The 23,784-nt window shown below is 40.7% G+C and overlaps 1 protein-coding gene across 2 annotated transcripts in view; it reads right to left on the minus strand.

Moving 5' to 3' along the window:
- The window catches only part of WDFY1 (WD repeat and FYVE domain containing 1), a 64,442-nt gene extending 43,619 nt beyond the window's left edge, over positions 1-20,823 (minus strand). For both annotated transcript variants that reach the window (XM_077155271.1, XM_077155270.1), the window contains exon 1: positions 20,626-20,823. In XM_077155271.1, coding sequence (XP_077011386.1) covers positions 20,626-20,762 — 137 coding nt within the window. In that variant the 5' untranslated portion in view covers positions 20,763-20,823. The remainder of the gene's footprint in view (positions 1-20,625) is intronic.
- Between the last annotated feature and the right edge of the window lie 2,961 nt (positions 20,824-23,784).

Genomic DNA, 23,784 nt, shown 5'->3' on the forward strand with positions numbered 1-23,784 from the left:
ATATTTCTTATTGTTTCAGCAAATGGTTGTAAAAATAAATAAATTGGGCTGTTTACTTTAAAATCAACAAACTCTACAGGCTATTCAGTAAATTGGGTGCAAAATCTACTACAATAAATTGAAAGCAAACACAGTAATATAGGTTAGTTACATTTTTACAGGAGCAAACTATTGAAAACTCCAAGATGATATTAATAAAGTATCACTAAAGTATAAAGATCATATGATCTTATTTTTACATAATCACAATATTTTCTGTCTAGATGAATGTATAAGCTGTTCTCTCTGCTGAGATAGAATAACACAGCTTAAATCTTCCTTTAATATTTTAACAACTTTACATCTACTCAATTCATTTTATGTTTGTCTTGCTTCTTATTCTACCATTTTCCTAATGTATGGATTTTCTTTGCTATTCCAAGACCATGTTAATATGAAAAAAAATCTCTCCTTAAAACTAAAATCTGAGAAACATGTTTGTTCACTCTTTGCCAAGTTCTATTTTTTAATTATTTAAAAACAATAGTCTGATTTTTTTTTTATTTTTTTATTTTTTTTATTATTTTTTTTATTTTTTTATTAACGGAAAGAAAAAAAAAAAAGAAATTAACACAACATTTAGAAATCATACCATTCTACATATGCACTCAGTAATTCTTAACATCATCACATAGATGCATGATCATTGTTTCTTAGTACATTTGTATCAGTTTAGAGGAACTAGCAACACAACAGAAAAAGATATAAAATGTTAATATAAAGAAAAGAAATAAAAGTAGTAGTAATAGTAAAAAACAACAACAACAAACAAACCAACAAGCAAACAAAAACAAAAAAAACCCTATAGCTCAGATGCAGCTTCATTCAGTATTTTAACATGATTACTTTACAATTAGGTATTATTGTGCTGTCCATTTTTGAGTTTTTGTATCTAGTCCTGTTGCACAGTCTGTATCCCTTCACCTTCAATTACCCATTGTCTTACCCTGTTTCTAACTCCTGCTGAACTCTATTTCCAATGACATATTTCAAGTTTATTCTCGAATGTCCGTTCACATCAGTGGGACCATACAGTATTTGTCCTTTAGTTTTTGGCTGGATTCACTCAGCATAATATTCTCTAGGTCCATCCATGTTATTACATGGTTCATAAGTTTATCTTGTCTTAAGGCTGCATAATATTCCATCGTATGTATATACCACAGTTTGTTTAGCCACTCTTCTGTTGATGGAGATTTTGGCTGTTTCCATCTCTTTGCAATTGTAAATAATGCTGCTATAAACATTGGTGTGCAAATGTCCGTTTGTGTCTTTGCCCTTAAGTCCTTTGAGTAGATACCTAGCAATGGTATTGCTGGGTCGTATGGCAATTCTATATTCAGCTTTTTGAGGAACCGCCAAACTGCCTTCCACAGTGGTTGCACCCTTTGACATCCCCACCAACAGTGGATAAGTGTGCCTCTTTCTCCGCATCCTCTCCAGCACTTGTCATTTTCTGTTTTGTTGATAATGGCCATTCTGGTGGGTGTGAGATGATATCTCATTGTGGTTTTGATTTGCATTTCTCTAATGGCCAGGGACATTGAGCATCTCTTCATGTGCCTCTTGGCCATCCGTATTTCTTCTTCTGGTAGGTGTCTGTTTAAGTCTTTTTCCCATTTTGTAATTGGGTTGGCTGTCTTTTTGTTGTGGAGTTGAATAATCTCTTTATAAATTCTGGATACTAGACCTTTATCTGATATGTCGTTTCCAAATATTGTCTCCCATTATGTAGGCTGTCTTTCTACTTTCTTGATGAAGTTCTCTGATGCACAAAAGTGTTTAATTTTGAGGAGCTCCCATTTATTTATTTCCTTCTTCAGTGTTCTTCTTTAGGTTTAAGGTCCATAAAACCACCTCCAGTTGTAAGATCCATAAGATATCTCCCAACATTTTCCTCTATCTGTTTTATGGTCTTAGACCTAATGTTTAGATCTTTGATCCATTTTGAGTTAACTTTTGTATAGGGTGTGAGAGATGGGTCTTTTTTCATTCTTTTGCATATGGATATCCAGTTCTCTAGGCACTATTTATTGAAGAGACTGCTCTGTCCCAGGTGAGTTGGCTTGACTGCCTTATCAAAGATCAAATGTCCATAGATGAGAGGGTCTATATCTGAGCACTCTATTCGATTCCATTGGTCGATATATCTATCTTTATGCCAATACCATGCTGTTTTGACCACTGTGGCTTCATAATATGCCTTAAAGTCAGGCAGCGCGAGACCTCCAGCTTCGTTTTTTTTCCTCAAGATGTTTTTAGCAATTCGGGGCACCCTGCCCTTCCAGATAAATTTGCTTATTGGTTTTTCTATTTCTGAAAAATAAGTTGTTGGGATTTTGATTGGTATTGCATTGAATCTGTAAATCAATTTAGGTAGGATTGACATCTTAACTATATTTAGTCTTCCAATCCATGAACACGGTATGCCCTTCCATCTATTTAGGTCTTCTGTGATTTCTTTTAACAGTTTTTTGTAGTTTTCTTTATGTAGGTTTTTTGTCTCTTTGGTTAAATTTATTCCTAGGTATTTTATTCTTTTAGTTGCGATTGTAAATGGGATTCGTTTCTTGATTTCCGCCTCAGCTTGTTCATTACTAGTGTATAGAAAAGCTACAGATTTTTGAATGTTGATCTTGTAGCCTGCTACTTTGCTGTACTCATTTATTAGCTCTAGTAATTTTGTTGTGGATTTTTCTGGGTTTTCTACATATAGTATCATATCGTCTGCAAACAGTGATAGTTTTACTTCTTCCTTTCCAATTTTGATGCCTTGTATTTCTTTTTCTTGCCTAATTGCTCTGGCTAGATCTTCCAACACAATGTTGAATAATAGTGGTGATAGTGGACATCCTTGTCTTGTTCCTGATCTTAGGGGGAAAGTTTTCAATTTTTCCCCATTGAGGATGATATTAGCTGTGGGTTTTTCATATATTCCCTCTATCATTTTAAGGAAGTTCCCTTGTATTCCTATCTTTTGAAGTGTTTTCAACAGGAAAGGATGTTGAATCTTGTCAAATGCCTTCTCTGCATCAATTGAGATGATCATGTGATTTTTCTGCTTTGATTTGTTGATATGGTGTATTACATTAATTGATTTTCTTATGTTGAACCATCCTTGCATACCTGGGATGAATCCTACTTGGTCATGATGTATAATTCTTTTAATGTGTTGTTGGATACGATTTGCTAGAATTTTATTGAGGATTTTTGCATCTGTATTCATTAGAGAGATTGGTCTGTAGTTTTCTTTTTTTGTAATATCTTTGCCTGGTTTTGGTATGAGGGTGATGTTGGCTTCATAGAATGAATTAGGTAGTTTTCCCTCCACTTCGATTATGTTGAAGAGTTTGAGGAGAGTAGGTACTAATTCTTTCTGGAATGTTTGAAAGAATTCACATGTGAAGCCGTCTGGTCCTGGACTTTTCTTTTTAGGGAGCTTTTGAATAACTAATTCAATCTCTTTACTTGTGATTGGTTTGTTGAGGTCGTCTATTTCTTCTTGAGTCAAAGTTGGTTGTTCATGTCTTTCCAGGAACCCGTCCATTTCTTCTAAATTGTTGTATTTATTAGCGTAAAGTTGTTCATAGTATCCTGTTATTACCTCCTTTATTTCTGTGAGGTCAGTAGTTATGTCTCCTCTTTCATTTCTGATCTTATTTATTTGCATCCTCTCTCTTCTTCTTTTTGTCAATCTTGCTAAGGGCCCATCAATCTTGTTGATTTTCTCATAGAACCAACTTCTGGTCTTATTGATTTTCTCTATTGTTTTCATGTTTTCAATTTCATTTATTTCTGCTCTAATCTTTGTTATTTCTTTCCTTTTGCTTGCTTTGGGATTAGTTTGCTGTTCTTTCTCCAGTTCTTCCAGGTGGACAGTTAATTCCTGCATTTTTGCCTTTTCTTCTTTTCTGATAAAGGCATTTAGGGCAATAAATTTCCCTCTTAGCACTGCCTTTGCTGCGTCCCATAAGTTTTGATATGTTGTGTCTTCATTTTCATTTGCCTCTAGGTATTTACTAATTTCTCTTGCAATTTCTTCTTTGACCCACTTGTTGTTTAAGAGTGTGTTGTTGAGCCTCCATGTATTTATGAATTTTCTGGCCCTCCGCCTATTATTGATTTCCAACTTCATTCCTTTATGATCCGAGAAAGTGTTGTGTATGATTTCAATATTTTTAAATTTGTTAAGACTTGCTTTGTGACCCAGCATATGGTCTATCTTTGAGAATGATCCATGAGCACTTGAAAAAAAGGTGTATCCTGCTGTTGTGGGATGTAATGTCCTATAAATGTCTGTTAAGTCAAGTTCATTTATAGTAATATTCAGGTTCTCTATTTCTTTATTCATCCTCTGTGTAGATGTTCTGTCCATTGATGAGAGTGGTGAATTGAAGTCTCCAACTATTATGGTATATGTGTCTATTTCCCTCTTCAGTGTTTGCAGTGTATTCCTCACGTATTTTGGGGCATTCTGGTTCGGTGCGTAAATATTTATGATTGTTATGTCTTCTTGCTTTATTGTTCCTTTTAATAGTATATAGTGTCCTTCTTTGTCTCTTTTAACTGTTTTACATTTGAAGTCTAATTTGTTGGATATTAGTATAGCCACTCCTGCTCTTTTCTGGTTGTTGTTTGCATGAAATATCTTTTCCCAACCTTTCACTTTCAACCTATATTTATCTTTGGGTCTAAGATGTGTTTCCTGTAGACAGCATATAGAAGGATCCTGTTTTTTAATCCATTCTGCCAGTCTATGTCTTTTAATTGGGGAATTCAGTCCATTGACATTTAGAGTTATTACTGTTTGGATAATATTTTCCTCTACCATTTTGCCTTTTGTATTATATATATCATATCTGACTTTCCTTCTTTCTACACTTTTCTCCATGTCTCTCCCTTCTGTCTTTTTGTATCTGACTCTAGTGCTCCCTTTAGTATTTCTTGCAGAGCTGGTCTCTTGGTCACAAATTCTCTTAGTGACTTTTTGTCTGAGAATGTTTTAATTTCTCCCTCATTTTTGAAGGACAATTTTGCTGGATATAGGAGTCTTGGCTGGCAGTTTTTCTCTTTTAGTAACTTAAATATATCATCCCACTGTCTTCTAGCTTCCATGGTTTCTGCTGAGAAATCTACACATAGTCTTATTGGGTTTCCCTTGTATGTGACGGATTGTTTTTCTCTCGCTGCCTTCAAGATCCTCTCTTTCTCTTTGACCTCTGACATTCTAACTAGTAAGTGTCTTGGGGAACGCCTATTTGTGTCTAATCTCTTTGGGGTGCGCTGCACTTCTTGGATCTGTAATTTTAGGTCTTTCATAAGAGTTGGGAAATTTTCAGTGATAATTTCTTCCATTAGTTTTTCTCCTCCTTTTCCCTTCTCTTCTCCTTCTGGGATACCCACTACACGTATATTTGTACGGTTCACATTGTCCTTGAGTTCCCTGATACCTTGTTCAAATTTTTCCATTCTTTTCCGGATAGTTTCTGTTTCTTTTTGGAATTCAGATGTTTCATCCTCCAAATCACTAATTCTATCTTCTGTTTCTTTAAATCTGTCATTGTAGGTATCCATTGTTTTTTCCATCTTTTCTACTTTATCTTTCACTTCCATAAGCTCTGTGATTTGTTTTTTCAGTTTTTCTATTTCTTCTTTATGTTCAGCCCATGTCTTCTTCATGTCCTCCCTCAATTTATCGATTTCGTTTTTGAAGAGGTTTTCCATTTCTGTTCGTATATTCAGCATTAGTTGTTTCAGCTCCTGTATCTCATTTGAACTATTGGTTTCTTCGTTTGACTGGGCCATATGTTCAATTTTCTGAGCGTGATCCGTTATCTTCTGCTGGCGTCTGGGCATTCAGTCAGATTTCCCCGGGTGTTCGACCCCACTGGTTGAAAGATTTTTCTGTGCAATCTCTGGGTTCTGTTCTTCCTATCCTGCCCAGTAGGTGGCGCTCGTGGCACACGCCTGTCTGTGGGTTCCACCAGCGAAAGTTGCTGTGGGTCCCTCAACTCTGGAAAACTCTCGCCGTAGGGGAGGTTCGGCAACCGAAGCGTCTTGGAAGAATGCCAGCCAGCCCGGGGTTCCAAACGCGGGGAGGGTCGCCGGCCGTCGCAGCACAGGAGAGCGTCCGGCCAAATTAGCCAGTCGGCCCGGGGCACCAAGCGTGGCTGGAGGGCGCCAGCTGTCGCAGCCCGGGAGAGTACACTGTTCCCAGCCGACGGGGGAGTCACGTGTTTGGAAGGGATCCCCCGGTCACTGTTCTCCGCAGTCTGGGGATTTCCGACCCAACTATCTCAGTTGTTCCGGGGGGCCTCGTGTGGTGGGGGCACCAGCCGCCGCGGCCTAAGGGGACCGCCTGTCCAATTCTACCAGCTGGCCTGGGAAGGTGGAAGGGAGGGACTCCGGTCGCTTGCCGTCCCACCCAGGAAAGCCCGTGCCCCTTGGTGATCTCACCGGAGCTGGTTCTCCCAGATAGTCAGCCGTTCCAGGATGGGGTACGCTGTCCCTTTGATCTCCCTCGTGGTTCCGGGAGCTGCTCTGTATTATCTTCACTCCCCCAGTAGCTGTTCTGGACGAGGAAAGGTGAGGGCGGCAAGGCTGTCGAGGCTGGTGGCGGAGGAGCACGGTGAAGGCGGGGGAAGAGGGCACCGTGGTGGTTGGAGAGCAGCCGGAGCAGGAGGGGGAGGAGAGGGGAGAAGGAGGGCGGGCGGCTCAGCTGCTGCGGGGCGTGGGCGCCGCGCGGCGGGCCGGCGGAGAAAGAGAGGGGAGGAGGAGGGCGGGCGGCTCGGCTGCTGCGGGGCGTGGGCGCCGCGCGGCGGGCCGGCGGAGAAAGAGAGGGGAGGAGGAGGGCGGGCGGCTCGGCTGCTGCGGGGCGTGGGCGCCGCGCGGCGGGCCGGCGGAGAAAGAGAGGGGAGGAGGAGGGCGGGCGGCTCGGATGCTGCGGGGTGTGGGCGCCGCGCGGCGGGCCGGCGGAGAAAGAGAGGGGAGGAGGAGGGCGGGCGGCTCGGCTGCTGCGGGGCATGGGCGCCGCGCGGCGGGCCGGCGGAGAAAGTAGTCTGATATTTTTTTAAAATATATTTAGAAAGAAAATGTACCATTTCTTTCAGAACCTGCATAAATGTTTTTCAATTCTCCCCACGCTACAATCCTTATGCAGGACTTCTACCATCACCCCCCTTCGGATTCCTTGTTAGAGAAGTCCTGGCTTAACAGCGCTACAACTTTTTCATGGATAGATTAGAAAAGGAATCTCCATGAAAGACGACATTATATATACACAACTATACTGCACACGTGCCACTACCAATACCTTATTAATCTATTTTGTTCAGCATGGTAGATAATCCAACTATTTTCCAGATAAATGAAATGCCAAAGTTGAATTATATTTCTTTTGTAAATTATGTCAGACGGAAATGTTTTTAAAATGTATTGCTATGCAGGGATAATCAAACAAACAACTTAAAACAATGATAAATGCCATGTCTAAGGCCCTCATAATTTTTTGTCAGCACTGTAAATAAGCACTAACTCTTTGGCAAGAATTTTGCTTCATATAATGGTCCCTTTCTCCCTCTCCCAGTTATAATAGTAATAATAATAGTAACAGGACAACAACGACCATGATAAAACTCTGACTCGGGAATTTCAGGCTTGGCTTGAAGAAATCAATCAATAAAAGAAAAACACTACACATGAAAATGTTCTTTTAAGCATTATTCAAAGGGGTGAACAACTGGAAACAATTTTAAAATAATGAAATAGGTTAATCACATATTAATTAAATAGCTTATACAGTCATTAAAAATAGTTTATGAAGATCATCGAACCATGAGAAAATGTTTATGAAATGTTAGGCTAAAAAAATAATAACATAACTTATATAACTACCTTTGTGTAAGCGGAGGCAGGTGAGGAGGCAGAAAAGGGGCAGGCAGGTACTGAGAAGAGAGCACACCCACAAATAAAACAGCAACTTTAGCTCCTTCTGAGGGGTCCCCAGAGAAAAGATGTAGTGTTCTGAGAATTAGGAGATGAGCAGGGTCAGCTAATTTCCCCATCTCTAAGCACTAACAAGTCAACAATTAAACACTCTCCTTGTTAATAAGCCCTGAGGCACTGAAAGAATTATTTTGTCTGCAATTTTCAATGTAAAAAATTTCCACTTCCTAAAGATGCTCATTAAATCCTCAACACTGAAAACAAATGAGTCAAACAGGAGACAAGTCTCAAGCCCCCATGTACGTGGAAACACTAGAATCAGAGGCTATAGCGAATCCAGTGGAACCCCTTTGGCCTTGTTCGGTGAGGCAGACTCTAAGAGGCTCTGGCTGTCCCTCACTGAGGATTCTCACTCTGTGGCTGTGTTGCCTGTCAAAATGAGTGCATGGCTTGGTTCAGGCTTGGGAGTCTGGAGCTTGTTCCAACCCCCAAATGAGTCTATTAGGGGATCTGATGCTGTATCCAAGGAGGTCAGTGAAGAGGGGTGAGGAGTCCTGGCACCAGTAAGAAGAAAGGAATCTGGAGACCATGGCTAGAGGGAAGGGCACCACAGAGGAAGAGGCCTTGAGAGTACCATTCCCTAAAGGAGCAGTGGGCAGAGGGCAGGGACTGCAGCGCTGGGCAAACAAATCAGATGCAGAAAGGCAGAGATAGGAAGAGAGAAGACACTTCCAAAAGGGACATGGCTTTCTGGCATTGAAAGATACGAGACAATAATCTGTGCCTCTTCATAAACGTGCCCTTGACTACTCTTTGGTAAGGTAACAATGGTGAGCTGGAGTGGCACTGACAATGGTCTTTCCCACATTCTAGACACATCAGGATCCAAGAAAAGCTTTGGGCCCTTGGGAACATGATGCCACATCCCTGTGACGTGGCAAAGATGACAGACATGACACCGATTTTTTTGTACTTAGGGAGGCAAGATCAAGGAAAAATCCTACATCATATAGTCAAAAGCTGCACTGGATCAGATTTTCTGACTCTATTAGCTGTTTTGTCCAATTTAATTTCTCTTTTATCAAAGTATGATAAAAATTCACATTTTAGAATGTTTTAAAAGTAAATAATTCAAAGCATTTAGCCTTATGTGATAAATTATAAAGAGAACAATTAAAAAAGAAAGGCTTTTCAGAAATTTCCACATTTGGTTGTCCAAAGCAGTAACTCCTAAACAATAAGGAGTATATTAGGAAAGATGAAGCATTAAATTACTTTTTTTTTCCAAATAAATCCTGAGTATGGAAAAGTCTAGCTCTAACTTCAAACCTCTCACTTAAAGAAATCTTGACCTTTGTATTAAATTAGAACAGTGATTCTAAAAAAATCTCTCACTACCTCAGTCTGGATTTTATTGTGGTTAACCCCCACAGCATGCAATATGCTTGTGGTAGATAAACTATAAAAATGTGCCAATTCTTTAACCCTCCCTCCCTGCATCCATACCCTTTACAATACGACTTTGCAACTTCTCTCCTTAGAGGTGTGATCTATTTCTCCACCCTTCAAATATGGGCTGGCTGTGACTAACTTTGGTGAATAGAATGTGCTAGAGGTGATGGCATGCCAGTTTCGAGTCAAGAGGTCTTGCCAACGTGCACCCCCTCTCTTGGAAGCCCGTCAGTGCTCTATGAATAAGTCAGAGCTAGCCTTCTAGAAGACGACAGATCGTGCCAAGGAGAGCTTGGCTGTCCCAACTGAAGCCAACCACCATCCCAACCAGCCTGTGGCTTACTAACCCTCAGACACACAAAAGAGACGAGCTAAGAGTTGACCCACACACACAGCTGACCACAGATGTATGGGCAAATCTGAATGAGACCAGAAGGACTGTCCAAGTGACCCAAAGCTTACCCAGTGAGTGGTCTGTTACATAGCAACTGACATCATGTTATTGGTTCCAAATAAATGGTATCACTTTAAGGATACTTAAAAATCTGACCCTAAAATTGAAAATATAAATAGCATTTGGCATTCACTGAGTGCCACAGATTTCAAAATATTTAATAAACAAATAAGTCCACTTTAACTCTTAATTGAAATATATGATCCCCAGTTTGCACATATTACAAATGAAGTATTTACTTTAGGGAGATAAATCTATGGTCTGCTCAAAGGCATACCTAATGATCTAAAGAGGGAGAGGGACTTCTTTTTACTTCCTTCAGTCACCTCCATTGACTCCCCTCAAGGAGCTAACTGAAAGTGAGTTAAGGGCGGGCCACTGTGGTTCAGCAGGCAGAGTTCTCACCTGCCATGACGGAGACCCGGGTTCGAGTCCCATTGCCTGCCCATGCAAAAAAAAAGTGAGTTAAAAGAATATGTTAAGTTATCACCTATTCTATAAAGTCTCATCTATGTAGGCCATAATATAGTAGGATCAAAGATGCAAAATAAATTTTCTTCTGAAAAGCACTGGTTCTCAAACAAGGTTACATCTTCCAGGAATCATGATTCATACGGTTTTTAAACCCGGAGTTCCACGAGGACATACATTTAGGGCAATACATATTATTTTCCAGCATGATTATCTTGAAAATCATGCTACTCTCTAACAATAAAAGTACTGCACAAAGTGTTTCTTCAAAGTCTTAAGGCCAAGTTCTACCTTATCTGAAACACTGGCATTTCTAAAACAATACATATTTAAAAATTTCTCAGAGATGCCCTAACCATCCACAAAGTGCTGAATTAAAGCAATTTATGCAAACTAATATATAGGGATTATTCAACTAATCAATTAAAAAGAAAGTACAGGGCATACAATGCATTACAAATTAAGCCCAAGACCCGATTTCTCTTAAATCCTGGGGAAATGGTAATGTTGAGCAAATCTTACTTTCTTGTCATTCTTCTAGGGTTGCTAGTAGTATTTCATATCTTTGTAAATCTCAAAACATTTCTGCCACCTAGAGCAAAGGATATTTTCTTCTAGTCTGACAGTACTGACCAGGGAAACAGACAAAAATGTATAATTTGGGTAGAATGGATGGTTTCTAGAACATTATGATGTTAGCCTAAAAGGGAGAGGAAAATAAATGGTCATCTGTACAATCTGCTATTTTTTGGTGGGGGAAGGGGGTCCATGGTCCAGGACTCGAATCTGGGTCTCCCACATGGAAGGTGAACATTCTACCACTAAACCACCCATGCACCCTGTACAATATGCTTTAATTAAATAAATAGCTATTTCCTTCTAGCCAAGCCTCTTGCACTCTGACCTCTTCATCGCTACTACAGAAAGAAGTCCCCCTTTGGCAACAAATGGGAAAAACACTAAAGTTTTATTCAATTGATTATCTAAACTAAAAGGCAGAGAAACCACCATCTTTTTATAGAATAGTATTAGATTGGCTGAGAAAAATGAAAAATTTCATCCCTTTCAACAATATAGGGAAGGAATACGAGACAGCTGCAAAGGTCCATGCCAATGAGTATCAAATAGCTGATTTTGTCACTGGCAAACTTTTATCCAGGTGGCTAGTTTAAGGATTTAGGAAGAAGCTCACTTCAATGACTGCAGTATCTGCACTGACTTTTCCACCCCACCCCCAAGTTACTCTAGAAGCCAGATAGCTGATTTTCTACCTGCAGATAATTTCTTTTTATTCAAGAAACTGTTCCTGATGCTGTCTTCTCACTGTTAGCATCAAAATTATATTCTGTGGGTTATGTATTTCCAAGGTTTAAACCCATCCCAGTTAGTTCCTCAAGAGTAGGAATATCTAGACAGGGTGGATTCAATACAGGGTTCACGAAACATGGTTTTTGTTGTTGTTTTTTTGTTTAAATTATCAAACTCTATCTACAGTCTAGAAGTTTGGAAACACAATGCCAAAAAATCCCAAAAGAAGCAGGTTGAGGTAATAAGGAACAAACAGCCTATTTTAAAATTTTGTTCCATGCTTCTTTAGTCCTAACAGGTCATTTATTTGTTTACCAATTTACTCAAACCAACATTTAAGAGACTACTAACATTTAAGAGCCTACACTGTTATAGGTGTCAGGAAATTAAAAATGAATAAATATAGGTCTGGCCATTAAGAAATTCATCATTTTGTTACAGAAGACAAGCATGTAAACAAGTAACAGTAACACAATGTCATGAGAGCTATGGGAGTGGTGAAAGGGTAGGTTAATGTTAGCAAGTGACGACTGAGCTGTAGTGGGCTAAGGGATTTAGCAAAGATTTCACCAGAAGTGATGACATTTAAAGAGTCCCAAGAGATGAGAAGGAGTCAATTAAGCACAGAGAATAGGGAAGGGTATTGTAGGAAGAGAGAAGGGTACAGCAAGAAGAAGCCTGTTTGAGGCACTGCAAGTAGCTGGACAGGTGGCCCAGGAATTCCATAGTAAGCAGTATTTCTTCCAAGCTCTAAATATATACAAAATATACCTCTCACTCCTGTTAACACTGTTTTCACTCCATGCACACTCTACTTCCCTTTCGTCTTTGTAACTGGACACTACTAATGGAGGGCAGGTAAAGGTAAGGTGAAAAATAAAATTAGACAGGCAACCTTTAACCTAAAACATCTCTCTGCTATGTGACCTGCTCTCTGGAGGTACAGATAAGATGAATAAACATGAAGCAACAGTAAATAATATGTGACTGCAATTGATTAAGCATAAGTAAGGTACTAAAGAACAGAAAGAAGCTTAGAAAGGAAAGAGGTTGATGGACTAGGCAGAACTGGTCAATGGAGGTGGAATTTGAACTGGGCCTAGAAAGTGAAGGACTGGAATACGGGAGAGAGGGGAAGAGAGGCCATCCCTGGTGAAGGAAGGTACATGAACAAAAGCATCTAGGTGGGAAACAAGACGTAGGGCATATTGGCTTTATGTATATGAAAGAAGCACTAAGAAGCAAGACACACAACTGGAAATAAAACCAGACAGGGACAGTTACATAATTCCCAAAGTCTTTTTACAGATATAATGAAAAAATGAGTTAATGAAAGGGCATGGCAGGGGAAAGTCATGATAAAAGCAGTGTCAAAGGTATGCACTTGGCAGGACAGACTCAAGTAGGGCATGGATGCCTGGATGCTGGGGAAGCCAGTAGAGGCTGCTGTAGTAATCAAGAGGTAAAAGATGAGAAGGCCAGACACTGGGGAAATAATGGGCAGCTGTGCTGAAGTGTTATCACAGTAGGCCTGCCACGGGAATTCTCAGAAAGGCCTGATTGAAAGAGGAGTCCTTGGCTGTCATCTGGAAATTTGGATTGCAGAGCATTTCCATCATTCTCTAACTCACAAGAGTGGCTCACTACGCTTTAACTGTACAAAAAACAAAAAACCAAAAATATGTGGTTTATGCTGAACACCTGCTCTCCTTCTGGGAGTATGGAATTTTGATACATGCTACACAACCAGCTCCCAGTAAAAACTAGAGCCTCTAATGAACTTCTCTGGTAGACAATACTTCACACATGTCATAAGTCAGTCCTGGAGGAATTATGCAAGTCATGTGTGACTTTGCAGGGACGGGCCCTTAAAAACTAGAGCCTCTAATGAACTTCTCTGGTAGACAATACTTCACACATGTCATAAGTCAGTCCTGGAGGAATTATGCAAGTCATGTGTGACTTTGCAGGGATGGGCCCTTAAAAACTAGAGCCTCTAATGAACTTCTCTGGTAGACAATACTTCACACATGTCATAAGTCAATGCTGGAGGAATTATGCAAGTCATGTGTGACTTCGCAGGGACGGGCCCTTGGAAGATGGCACCTGGTTTCCTTTGGACTTCACCCAAAAGCTTTTTCCCTTGCTGATTTTGCTTTGTATTCTTTTGCTGTACTAAGTCATAACTATGAGGACCTCTGTATACTGAGTCCTGTGATTCCTTCTAGCCAATCACTCAACCTGGTTGTGATCTTGGGGACCCCCAACATAGCAGGGGAAGATTTCTAAAGGAAAACTAATATGAATAAAATCACTTGTAAGTGATCAAATATGGAAATGAAGAAAAGGTGTAACTCAAAGATAGTTATAAGGATTTAGAGTCATAAGTGACCCCCAAAATAGTACTGTTTGGGGCAGGAAACATTTTATTTATACACATGCACATGAACACACACACACACACAGAATAAAGATATTTTTAGCTTTTGATGATATTAAAGTATTGAAGGGAAAATAAATGGGAATGAAAATAATAGGTAACACCTTAATAGTGAATACTTTGTGTAAGGCTCGATTCTATGTGTTTTTTACATATGATAATCCATCTAATCTTCATAAAATCCTATGAGGTAGGTAGTCTTATTATCTCCATTTTGCAGATGAGAAAACTATGATTCATACAGAGAGGTTAAGTAACATGCCAAGTCACGTGCCTGGGGTTCACACTCTGGCATTCTGGCTCCAAAGTCTCTGTTTTTTTTAACAACCATGCTAAAAAAAAAAAAAAAGACTGCAAGATTGAAAGACCAATATAAGAGCAGAGTGATAAAAACATTCCCACCCAGGATTCCTCCTTCCCACTTCTTCAGCTCATTTTTAGGCAGTGTGTGACAGCTAAAAAACAGAGGTTAACACCCTGATCTTTTGTATAAACAACTTGCAGCTATGCCAGGTATCCTCTAAGTACAACACTGAGACTGAGAATCAAGTTGTTTATTCAGGATTGTTTCCATGTGAATAATTTGTAAATAATCCCAAAGCCAAGTCATTTAAATTCCCCAAGCCATTTAAATTGCTTAGAAATGTCGGAAGAGGGAAAATATATATTAAAATAAATATGTGGTGTAAAAAAATGAAAATAAGTCTCAGCTTCCAAAAATATGTTTAAACTTGGTTTTCTGTAATCTTTCTCGTTTCCCAGTCTAAGCGCAACATCCAAAAACATTTTGAAACATATCAAATCCATTTGTGTTCAACTTAGGGAAAAAAAAACCTAAGTTTCCTAGAGAACCCAATTCCAGCCTGGAGGGAGACCCCTCCAACAAGTATATAAGCACGCTTATCTCCACACTCTATTTTGCAAAAATGCAAAAATGACAACAGCAAGCCCACAGCCTTAACTTATTTTAAAGGTTTTTAAACGAAGTTTTTACGGTTTAAAATGTCTACACTTCAACCAACTGACTGCCTAAATTGTTGGTGCATTTACACAGTAAAGTGCAAAAAGCAAGCCTGCCTGGGGAATCAATTTCTGCTTTCTCACCATGTTCCGGTCTATTTTGAAAGTGGAGTCTCATTTGCTGTTTGCCCTACTGGGAAGATGACTACTGTTATTTGAATTCCTAAACTTACGACTGAATTTCCTGAAGAGAATGACAGTCCTGTCCTATAACAGTGATTCCAGAAATAGTTTAAAGAAAACTTCAAGAAGTTATTTTTATATTTTGCCTGCACAAATATTTTAGTTCCAAAATTCAGGCAACTTGAAACTAAAATTAAAAAACATTAATTTAGGTTTAGTGAAGAATAAAGTTTAAAGAACTTAAGGTATTTATTACTCTAACAAAACAGAAATGAATGAGTATGAAGGAATACTTCATAGCAACCCTTCACAGCACTGTAACCCCTGAAGATTTCTAATCAGACCCTAAGGTCACCGCCCAAACCATTAATTTACCAGTGACTCCAGATATGACAGAATTATCTTTTGATATTCCTCATTAATGCTTTTAGGGAGGGTTGTATTTAGCGCTGTGTTACATACTTTGGCTTTATTGGGAAATAGGTGGGTACATGTGAATGACCCCAGGAAAACATCCCAGAAGTGGACAAAAAGAAAGCAAACTGTCAACAGTATTCTCTCACAGCCAGTCAACCTAGAAGAGCACAGTGACAAATAACTCCTTCCTTACACAGCAATGGTTGTCAAAGTGTGGTCCCTGGACCAGTAGCAGCAGCATCACCTGTGAATTTTTGCGAAATGCAATTTCATACAATTTCTCAGGCCCCATCCCAGACCTTAGCAGTCAGAAACTCTGAGGGTGGGGTCCAATAATCCATGTTTTAATAACTCCCCGGATTAACACATCACCTCCAGGTGACTCTGATGCATACTCAAGTTTGAGAACCACTGTTGTAGAGAGAACAGATAAATATGTCAGGGGCTGCCTCGTGCATTGATGGATGTTGAGCTGTATGCCTGGCCTCTACCTACTAGACACCATCAACCCTGCTCCCTCAATTATGACAACCAAAAATGCCTCCACACATTGCCAAATGTCTCCTGGAAGGCAAAATCACCCCTGAATGAGTATCACAGGCCTAGAGTTTACAAAAATGGACAGTAAATTCAGGACATACCTTTCACTTTTCCTCTCAAAAAAATGCTTTCAGCTAGTTTTCATGCTTTTAGCTTTTATAAAGTGAATTAACTTAAGTTGGACCCTTTTCTTAGTATTAAAGCTGAAGTTGCATAGAAAGGTGCAAGCCAATTTTTTTAAACCCTAAAAAACAACAGAAAGGAAGGAAGGATAATAGAATCATCGCAAAGGTAGAATCTTGGCATTTTATACCTCTTACCAGAGAAGACACTTGTTGATTGACACTGTCTGGACTCAGTTTCTCCAAATTTGTAAAGAGATAGAGTGCATAATGGAAAGAACTAGGACCTCAGAGTTAGACCTGGGTTCAAATCTCAGTCCTATCACTGAGCTATGTGACCTTGGATAGTTTCTTCAACATCTTCTGTGCCTCAGTCCTGACCTGTCAAATGGTGGCTGCAATATATTGCAAATGCTATAAAACACTTCCAATGGGGTCTGGGACTGTGCCTGCAATTTAATTATTTCTTCAGTAAAACAGATGAATATTCATGGGATAAAGATTATAAACAGTCTCATCTATTCAGGTTAAGTTTTAGCACCAAATGAGGTTTCAAGCTCAACTTAACAACAACAACAAAAAAAAACCCCACAACTTTTGCCTCTTAGAATGTTTTGAATTTTGCAAGGATAAGGGAAGGTGGACTGTAGCTACTTCAAGGAGAAATGTGAGGACTGGACGCAGTAACATGGAGCTCTCAAAAGCTTAGCTATTGTTATTGCTAAAGTGGAAATTCTGATCATGTCACTTGCCTTCTTTGAACTCTTTAATGTTTCCTCACTGCCTGCAAAACAAAGTGCACACTCCTGAGTGAGGCACCCAAGGAAGTCCCTTCACAAACTGGGTACTGGACCATTCAGCAATTCAGTGCCTTCTCTGCCATCGCCTCCCATAAACCATTTGCTCCAGTTGCCTCCAAATAACTGTGGATCTTTACCCCTTGATAATCCCTTCTGTTCTTTCCCTCTATCTCGAAAGGGATATTTATCCCTCCTTCCTTCATACAGACACTCCTTTATTCATCAAAACAAACTCCAGTGACCTCTCCTCTAGGAGGCTTTCCTTGAAGACCCATACCCACCCCAAGGAGCTGCATCTTCCCAGCATTCTGGATGCAGGGTGCCCAGGCCATTGTAAAGAGCTACTCAGTGTCAGCTGTCTCTCTACCCCACAGGTCTAGAGTATGGGGCCCAGTGCATGGTCAGTGTCCCATAAGCCTTGCTGAATGATTAAGGGCAGTCAGTATTTCATCCCCTCAGAGATGCTGATTTCATCAGCCCAGGTGCCATCAAAACCAATCTGAAGTTATACGAGGGCAGGACCTGTGGCTTTTGATCCCTGTTGCATCCTCAGCACCTGGCACTCAATAAATACAGTATTCCTGAATAGTATTGAAAAGTATTACATGTATTTATGACAATTCAAAACAAACCACTGACAACAATAGAAAAAGTCATGTGCTCTGATGGAATCTTCATAAAGTATGGCACCTTTTAAAATGATTGTCCTTCCTTCAAAGAAGTTCCATGGGCCTGAAACACAAAATAGAAACCCAAGGAGTGAGCCCTCACTCTTACCAGCCATCTGCCAGGGCACTGCAGTAACAGTGATGCCTAAGTGAAAAAATGAGCTGATCTCCCCAGAACATTTCAGTCCCAGAGCTGCTATGCAATCACTTTCCATAAAATAGTTATCAGCACTGCTCCTGGCGAGTAATCTCAAATATTCAGCAATCTATCTCAAATACCTGAGTCGTAAATAAAACATTTTAGGACTGATAACTCTTGTAAAGTGTCTGCATTTAAATCCTACTCTCATATCATGCAAATGTCATTATTCTGTCCTTTGCCTCTTTTTCATTTCCATTCTCTCCCTGTGGTTCATCCAACCCACCTTCTATCCCTCCATTCCCTTCCTGCTTACACACATCCAAACCCAGTCATATTAATCACCCCATACAGTCTGAGGTCTGCTACACAGAAAGAGGTACAACTGCCACATGTAAAGTGGTATAAGTGCCACATATAGGTGCTTACAGTCTAGTTGAGGAAAAAGGCATAAGCTCATTCAAAAACAAAATACAAAAGTTACAAAGGAACTGGGTTCCTTCAGCTCTTCTCTTCCCATTCAGGACAGGCCTTCAATGTTACTTACTTAAAAGATGTGATTACAAAAGGCTGGATTATCTCTGGACCAGATAAATCCTGAAATGCAGAGGAACCAGCCTTTTCAGAACATCAACTAGTCCATCCCCTATCCTATTTTATCGACAGCCCCTTTCAACATGAAAAAGTTAAAATGGGAATAACCCAAAAACGCCTGTGAGAAGATCAAAGGTGATGGCGGAGTTATACAGAGAAGGTCGAGTTTAACAAATGAGTATGAGTGCTGATCATTATACTGATATTTCTTTTAGGCTCCAGTACCTCAGAGCAGCTAAAATAAAAACCTAAAATTTTGTGGAATTGTAACCCATACCAAACTCTGAAATCTGCTCTACAACTAATTGCTGTGACGTATTTTGAAACCATTGCTCTTACGTATATATGTTATTTGAAGAGGAGGAATAAAACAGAGAAGATAGGATTTAATAAATTAGTATGACTACAGAATCATTATACTGATATTTCTATTGGTCTCCAGTGTCTTGGAGCAGCTAGAAGAAAAAATTAAAAATCATGGAATTGTAACCCATACCAAACTTTAAAATCTGTTCTATAACTACTAGCTAAAATGTACTGGGAAATTTATTGCTTTTTTAAATATATGTTATATTTCACAATAAAAAAATAAAAACAAATCCTTATGAAAAAAAATACTATTGGGGAAAAAAAAAAGGCTGGATTATGCCTTCAGCCTTAAGAGAAAAGCAGTACCTTCCATCTTCCTGAAAGCCTTTTAACATTTTGGAATATCAACTTTTAACACTATTACTTGTACCTCCTCAAAAAACACCACAGTTTCAGTCAATCAACATCAATCATTTCCTCCAAATCTACACAATAAAACCATTAAAAACTCCCTAAAGTTTTCAAACAAATGACAATATGGCTCCCTTCCAATCTAAAGACAGCTGGCATGGGAAGACTTGGGTTGCTTTTCTTCCCTACTTTCTCTGTGACTCTGAATAACTAGCTTCACCGCCACAGGCCTCAGTTTCCTTTTGCATAAAATGAAAAAAATTGAACCAGATCAGCGTTTTCCAAAGTACAGTGAACGTCCAATGCAAGATGATCTTTGTACAAGAAAGAGATCACTTTATGGTGCTAACGTGTTTTATTTTTAATAGTTATTAGTTTATTCTTGCAAGTGATAGTGGTTTTCTGGTAACGGTGCATTATAAATTTTTTTCCTTTAAAATTAATGCATTTAAGTATTTTAAAAGTGAGTCGCTTTTAGGAAAAGTAAATAAGAGTTTAAATTTACTAAAAGTAAATTTAGTAAATAAGAGTTCAGGTGGTTCTATTTAGTATCTGTGGCAAAAATAACTAACTGGTCTAGAAGCCTGGTATTCCAGGAAAGAGAGCCCCAGGGCAAGGAGAGAAGAGCCAGAAGGGCAAGAGTGAAGGCCCCTGGAGGTTCGCGGCAAGGAAAAGACTCGAGAGTTGAGAGGAAGGGGAGAGGCACTCCCCATCTGGAGGACCCACGGTAACCTGGCAGCGGCTCCCCAGTCTCCCGGACGCCGGGGCTTGACCCGGGGACAGTCTAGGGCCCGCTAGAGGTCGGGACACTTCCGAGAGCCCCGCACAACCCCACAGGGCTGACAGCGGTGAGCGGCGGCGGGGCCCTGAAGGGCAGGAGGGCGCGGAGGGGACCCCGACCCAGGCTAGAGGGGGCGGGGCGGGCGTCCCGGCTGGGAGGGCGCCGTGGGGGTCCAGAGCCGGAGCGGACCGGGCCGGGCCTCAGGCGAAGGGGGCGGGGCGCGGGGGGACTGCGGTTCGGACCGCAGGGCCAGCGGCTGGGGCCAAGTCTCAGGTTCGACGGGTGCAGACCAGAGGGCCCCGCACTACCGGGAGGCGGTGGGGGTCCAGGCCTAGAGGTGCGTGTTGGGGACGGCGTCTCCAGCAAAAGGGGCGCGGCTGGGGCCGGAACCCGAGGGAGCCCGGTCGCCGGCCAGAGCGGCTCGAGGGCCCGCGCGGGTATGGAGGGGTCGGGGATCCCGGCGGCCTGGAGGGACGCGGCGACGCGGGAAGGGACGGGACCGCGAACCCCCTGAGTCTCCACAGCCCGTCGCCGGTCCGAGCGAGGGCCGCCAGCGTCGCAGCTCGGCCCCGGGCGCGACCTGCTGGAGCTACCTGTCCTCGCTGGCGGTGATCACGCCGTCCTCCTTGGGGATGAGCAGCGCGGCCGTGACCGCGTCCTGGTGACCCTCGATCTTGCTGAGCAGTACCGGGCGGCTGCTCTGCGGCCTGGAGTGGATCTCGGCCGCCATGTTCGCGCGGCGGCGGCGGCGGCGGCGGCGACCTCCGGAACGGGCGGCCCATCAGCTGACGGCGGGGCGGGCGGGGACGCGCGGGTTTCGCCTCTGCTATCCCGGCCGCGTGGGCGCAGTGCCCCGTAAGTTCCCGAGTGCTGCCGCCGCACCGCCCGTATTGCCTGGGGAAGCTGCGCATCCAAAAATTACGTAGCTTGGAGAGGACCACCTAACGAGGGCGCCTACTGAGAAATGAGGAAAATAGTAAAGGTGAAAAGAAAAATCATCACCCAGGAATAGATTAGGCAGTTGGAGGGGGCGAGGAATTGTTCCTCAAACTAGAGCCTTCAGAAAATAATAATGTTATGTTGTATCCATTCTAAGAAGTCATTGTTTTGGAAGGCGCACCCCTTTTTCCAAGATGTTAAAATGTGAACAACAACAACAAAACAGTGCATCTTAGAATCTTTGAAATACAGTAAATACTACTCATTAAGCAGTGACTGTACACAGGCACTACCCCAGTTTCTTTACATGGATCGTCTCATTTAATACTGATAACTGATAAGAGATTGAGAGATAAACACCCTTATAATCCCATTTTTGAGATGGGAAGAGTTAAAACACTTGCTTAAGGAAGGTCTCATAACTATGAGATAAGGAAGGCAGCCCATGACCTAGTAGGTGACCAGGTCCTCGCAGCTATTCTTGGTGTTCCCCTGTGAAACATAAACACATTCTACTCTGTGACATACAAGATCTTAATCATGTTGAAACACAGATAAAACAAAGGAGGGTATTCCTCTTCCTTTCTTTCTTTATAGGGACTGTGTCTCCTCTGTGGCTGCAGTCAGCCTTTGGTCTCAGCCCTGACCAGACAGTCCCTAGTGTGGTTTCAGGTGCCCTTGGTCCTGGACTCTGTCTGGTAACACATCTGTTCCATGTGTCCCTCCAGTCCTGCTGTTGCAAATCTCCAGGTTAACGTAGGTTCTTCTTTGACCTCTCAGTTATTCCAACATCTTTGTAACTACTTCCTGGAATAAATTTCCTCCATTGAAACTTCTGATGTGCATTCTGCTTTATCTATTAGTGCCTGACTGATACGGTTACTGCAGTGTTGATGCTTACTAGGAATATCTGGGAGAAATCATTGAAATATGACATCACATATCTAAGTTATAATGTGATAATTAGCCAATTATCTAATACAATATTGATACAATATCAATATGTAATTTTTAAAAACATATATAAGTGATATGACCAATATTAACAGTCTCATGAGAACAATTAATTTACATGCAGTATGTGGATTATTTAATTACAACTTTTAATGGTTATAATCCAAATAACTCCAAGAGGAAATTTTTTTTTCAAAAACTTTATCAGCATCTTTCAGCATATGATATATTGACCTAAACAATGTTTATTTAAAACATGTTTTTCTGTGCAATAGATTGAACATGCAATAGACTGAACATGTAGATGTTCAGTGACTTCTTTCCCTTTTCTCTTTTTTTTTCTTCCTCTCTTCCTCCTTCTTCCCCTCCTTCCCCTTCTCCTTTTCCTTCTTCTTTTTGGGACAGGTTTCACCTCCCTAGGACTTTCCATAGGATGTAGAGATAAATATTCATCCCAGAGAGGAAAAGAAGACTTAATGATCCTGTTCTATAGTTTTGCAAGGAGTTCTTTAAAACTGTTATATGGGTTTTACCCAAGGTTTACACTGCAGGCCAGCATAATATTAAAAGAGCTTCTACATTCCTTTTTTTTTTTTCCCCAAAAAACAAAGGTTTAAAGTTCAAGATTATAATAACCACAGTGGTCTAATATCTTCACTTACTCTTTCATTACTAGTTTTTAATTGTATTTATAACCCTTTGAATCTTTCTCTTCCCACAACAGTCCCCCCTCTTCTGCTCAGATCCAAGCTTTGCTCAGTTAAACAGAAGCATCAAAAAACACTGATTTAAAGTGAGAGACTACACTTGAGATCCTTTACCCCCAGATTTCTCAAACTTATTTCCCAAAAGTATCTCTGATACAGGAAAGATAATCTGTACCTACAGGGGTTAAAGGGTGGGGGCAATTTCCACCTTTTAGAGGGAAAATTACTAAGTCATACTCATTCTTGCCTTGATAACTTTGCACGTTCTGTGGAATGTAGTTCCTCTTCTCCATCCCTTCTACATATAGTAAAATTCCATACATTCATCTAGACCCAGTTTTCCCTTGAGTCTCATGAATACAGAACATTTTTTATCTTAACATTTTGACCCAAAGGATTTGACCCACATTATATTCCTTATCTGTTGTTGTATAACAAATTATTCCAAAAACTAGTGGCTTAAAGCAACACACACTTATTACCTCACACAGCTCCTGAGGACTAAGAATTTGGTTGATACTACAGGACTATCTCTACAGAAGCTGGTCTGCAGAGAAGGGGCAAGAAGGTATGGGGAGTGGGACAGAAGGAAAAGAGATTGAGGGAAGGAATTTATATCATTTGTCGGCTTGCCAGTTGACATTGACAATTCATGAGCTGAATAGAAACATGCTTGGCTTTGTGCCTCAGGGAGATGAATATAGGTGAGCTGTATCCAGAAAAAGGAGGAAGGTAGATCTATTTGGAGACCAATTACAAAAATATTCTGCAAGAGAGGTAAGGAAAGCAGTCGGGTAACTGCTGTGGTAGTAAACTGAAAAAGGATTTGGCAGCTGGGCATTTGAGGGTATTTTGTGGTAATAAGTTCAAAGCTATAGGAGTCTACTGTGGTTGACTGTAGGAGATGCCAAAGCCATTAACATGTGGAGGGCACAGAAAGACACTAACCAATTTGCCCAAGATATATCTACTAATAAACAGCAAAGCTCCCATTTTGGTATATTTCTTTCCAGTCTTTTTTTTTTTTTCCTATGGTTAAGAAAATTTTGTTCCGTTAGACTGTTTTTAAAGAAAAAATTAATTTGGGGTTAGCCAGTATTTATCAGTCTAGGGCTTCTGAAAGGTAGGCTTTATTTTTTTGGATGTTCATCA

The sequence above is a fragment of the Tamandua tetradactyla genome, chromosome 3 (genome assembly GCF_023851605.1).
Source record: "Tamandua tetradactyla isolate mTamTet1 chromosome 3, mTamTet1.pri, whole genome shotgun sequence".
NCBI classification, from domain to species: domain Eukaryota; kingdom Metazoa; phylum Chordata; class Mammalia; order Pilosa; family Myrmecophagidae; genus Tamandua; species Tamandua tetradactyla.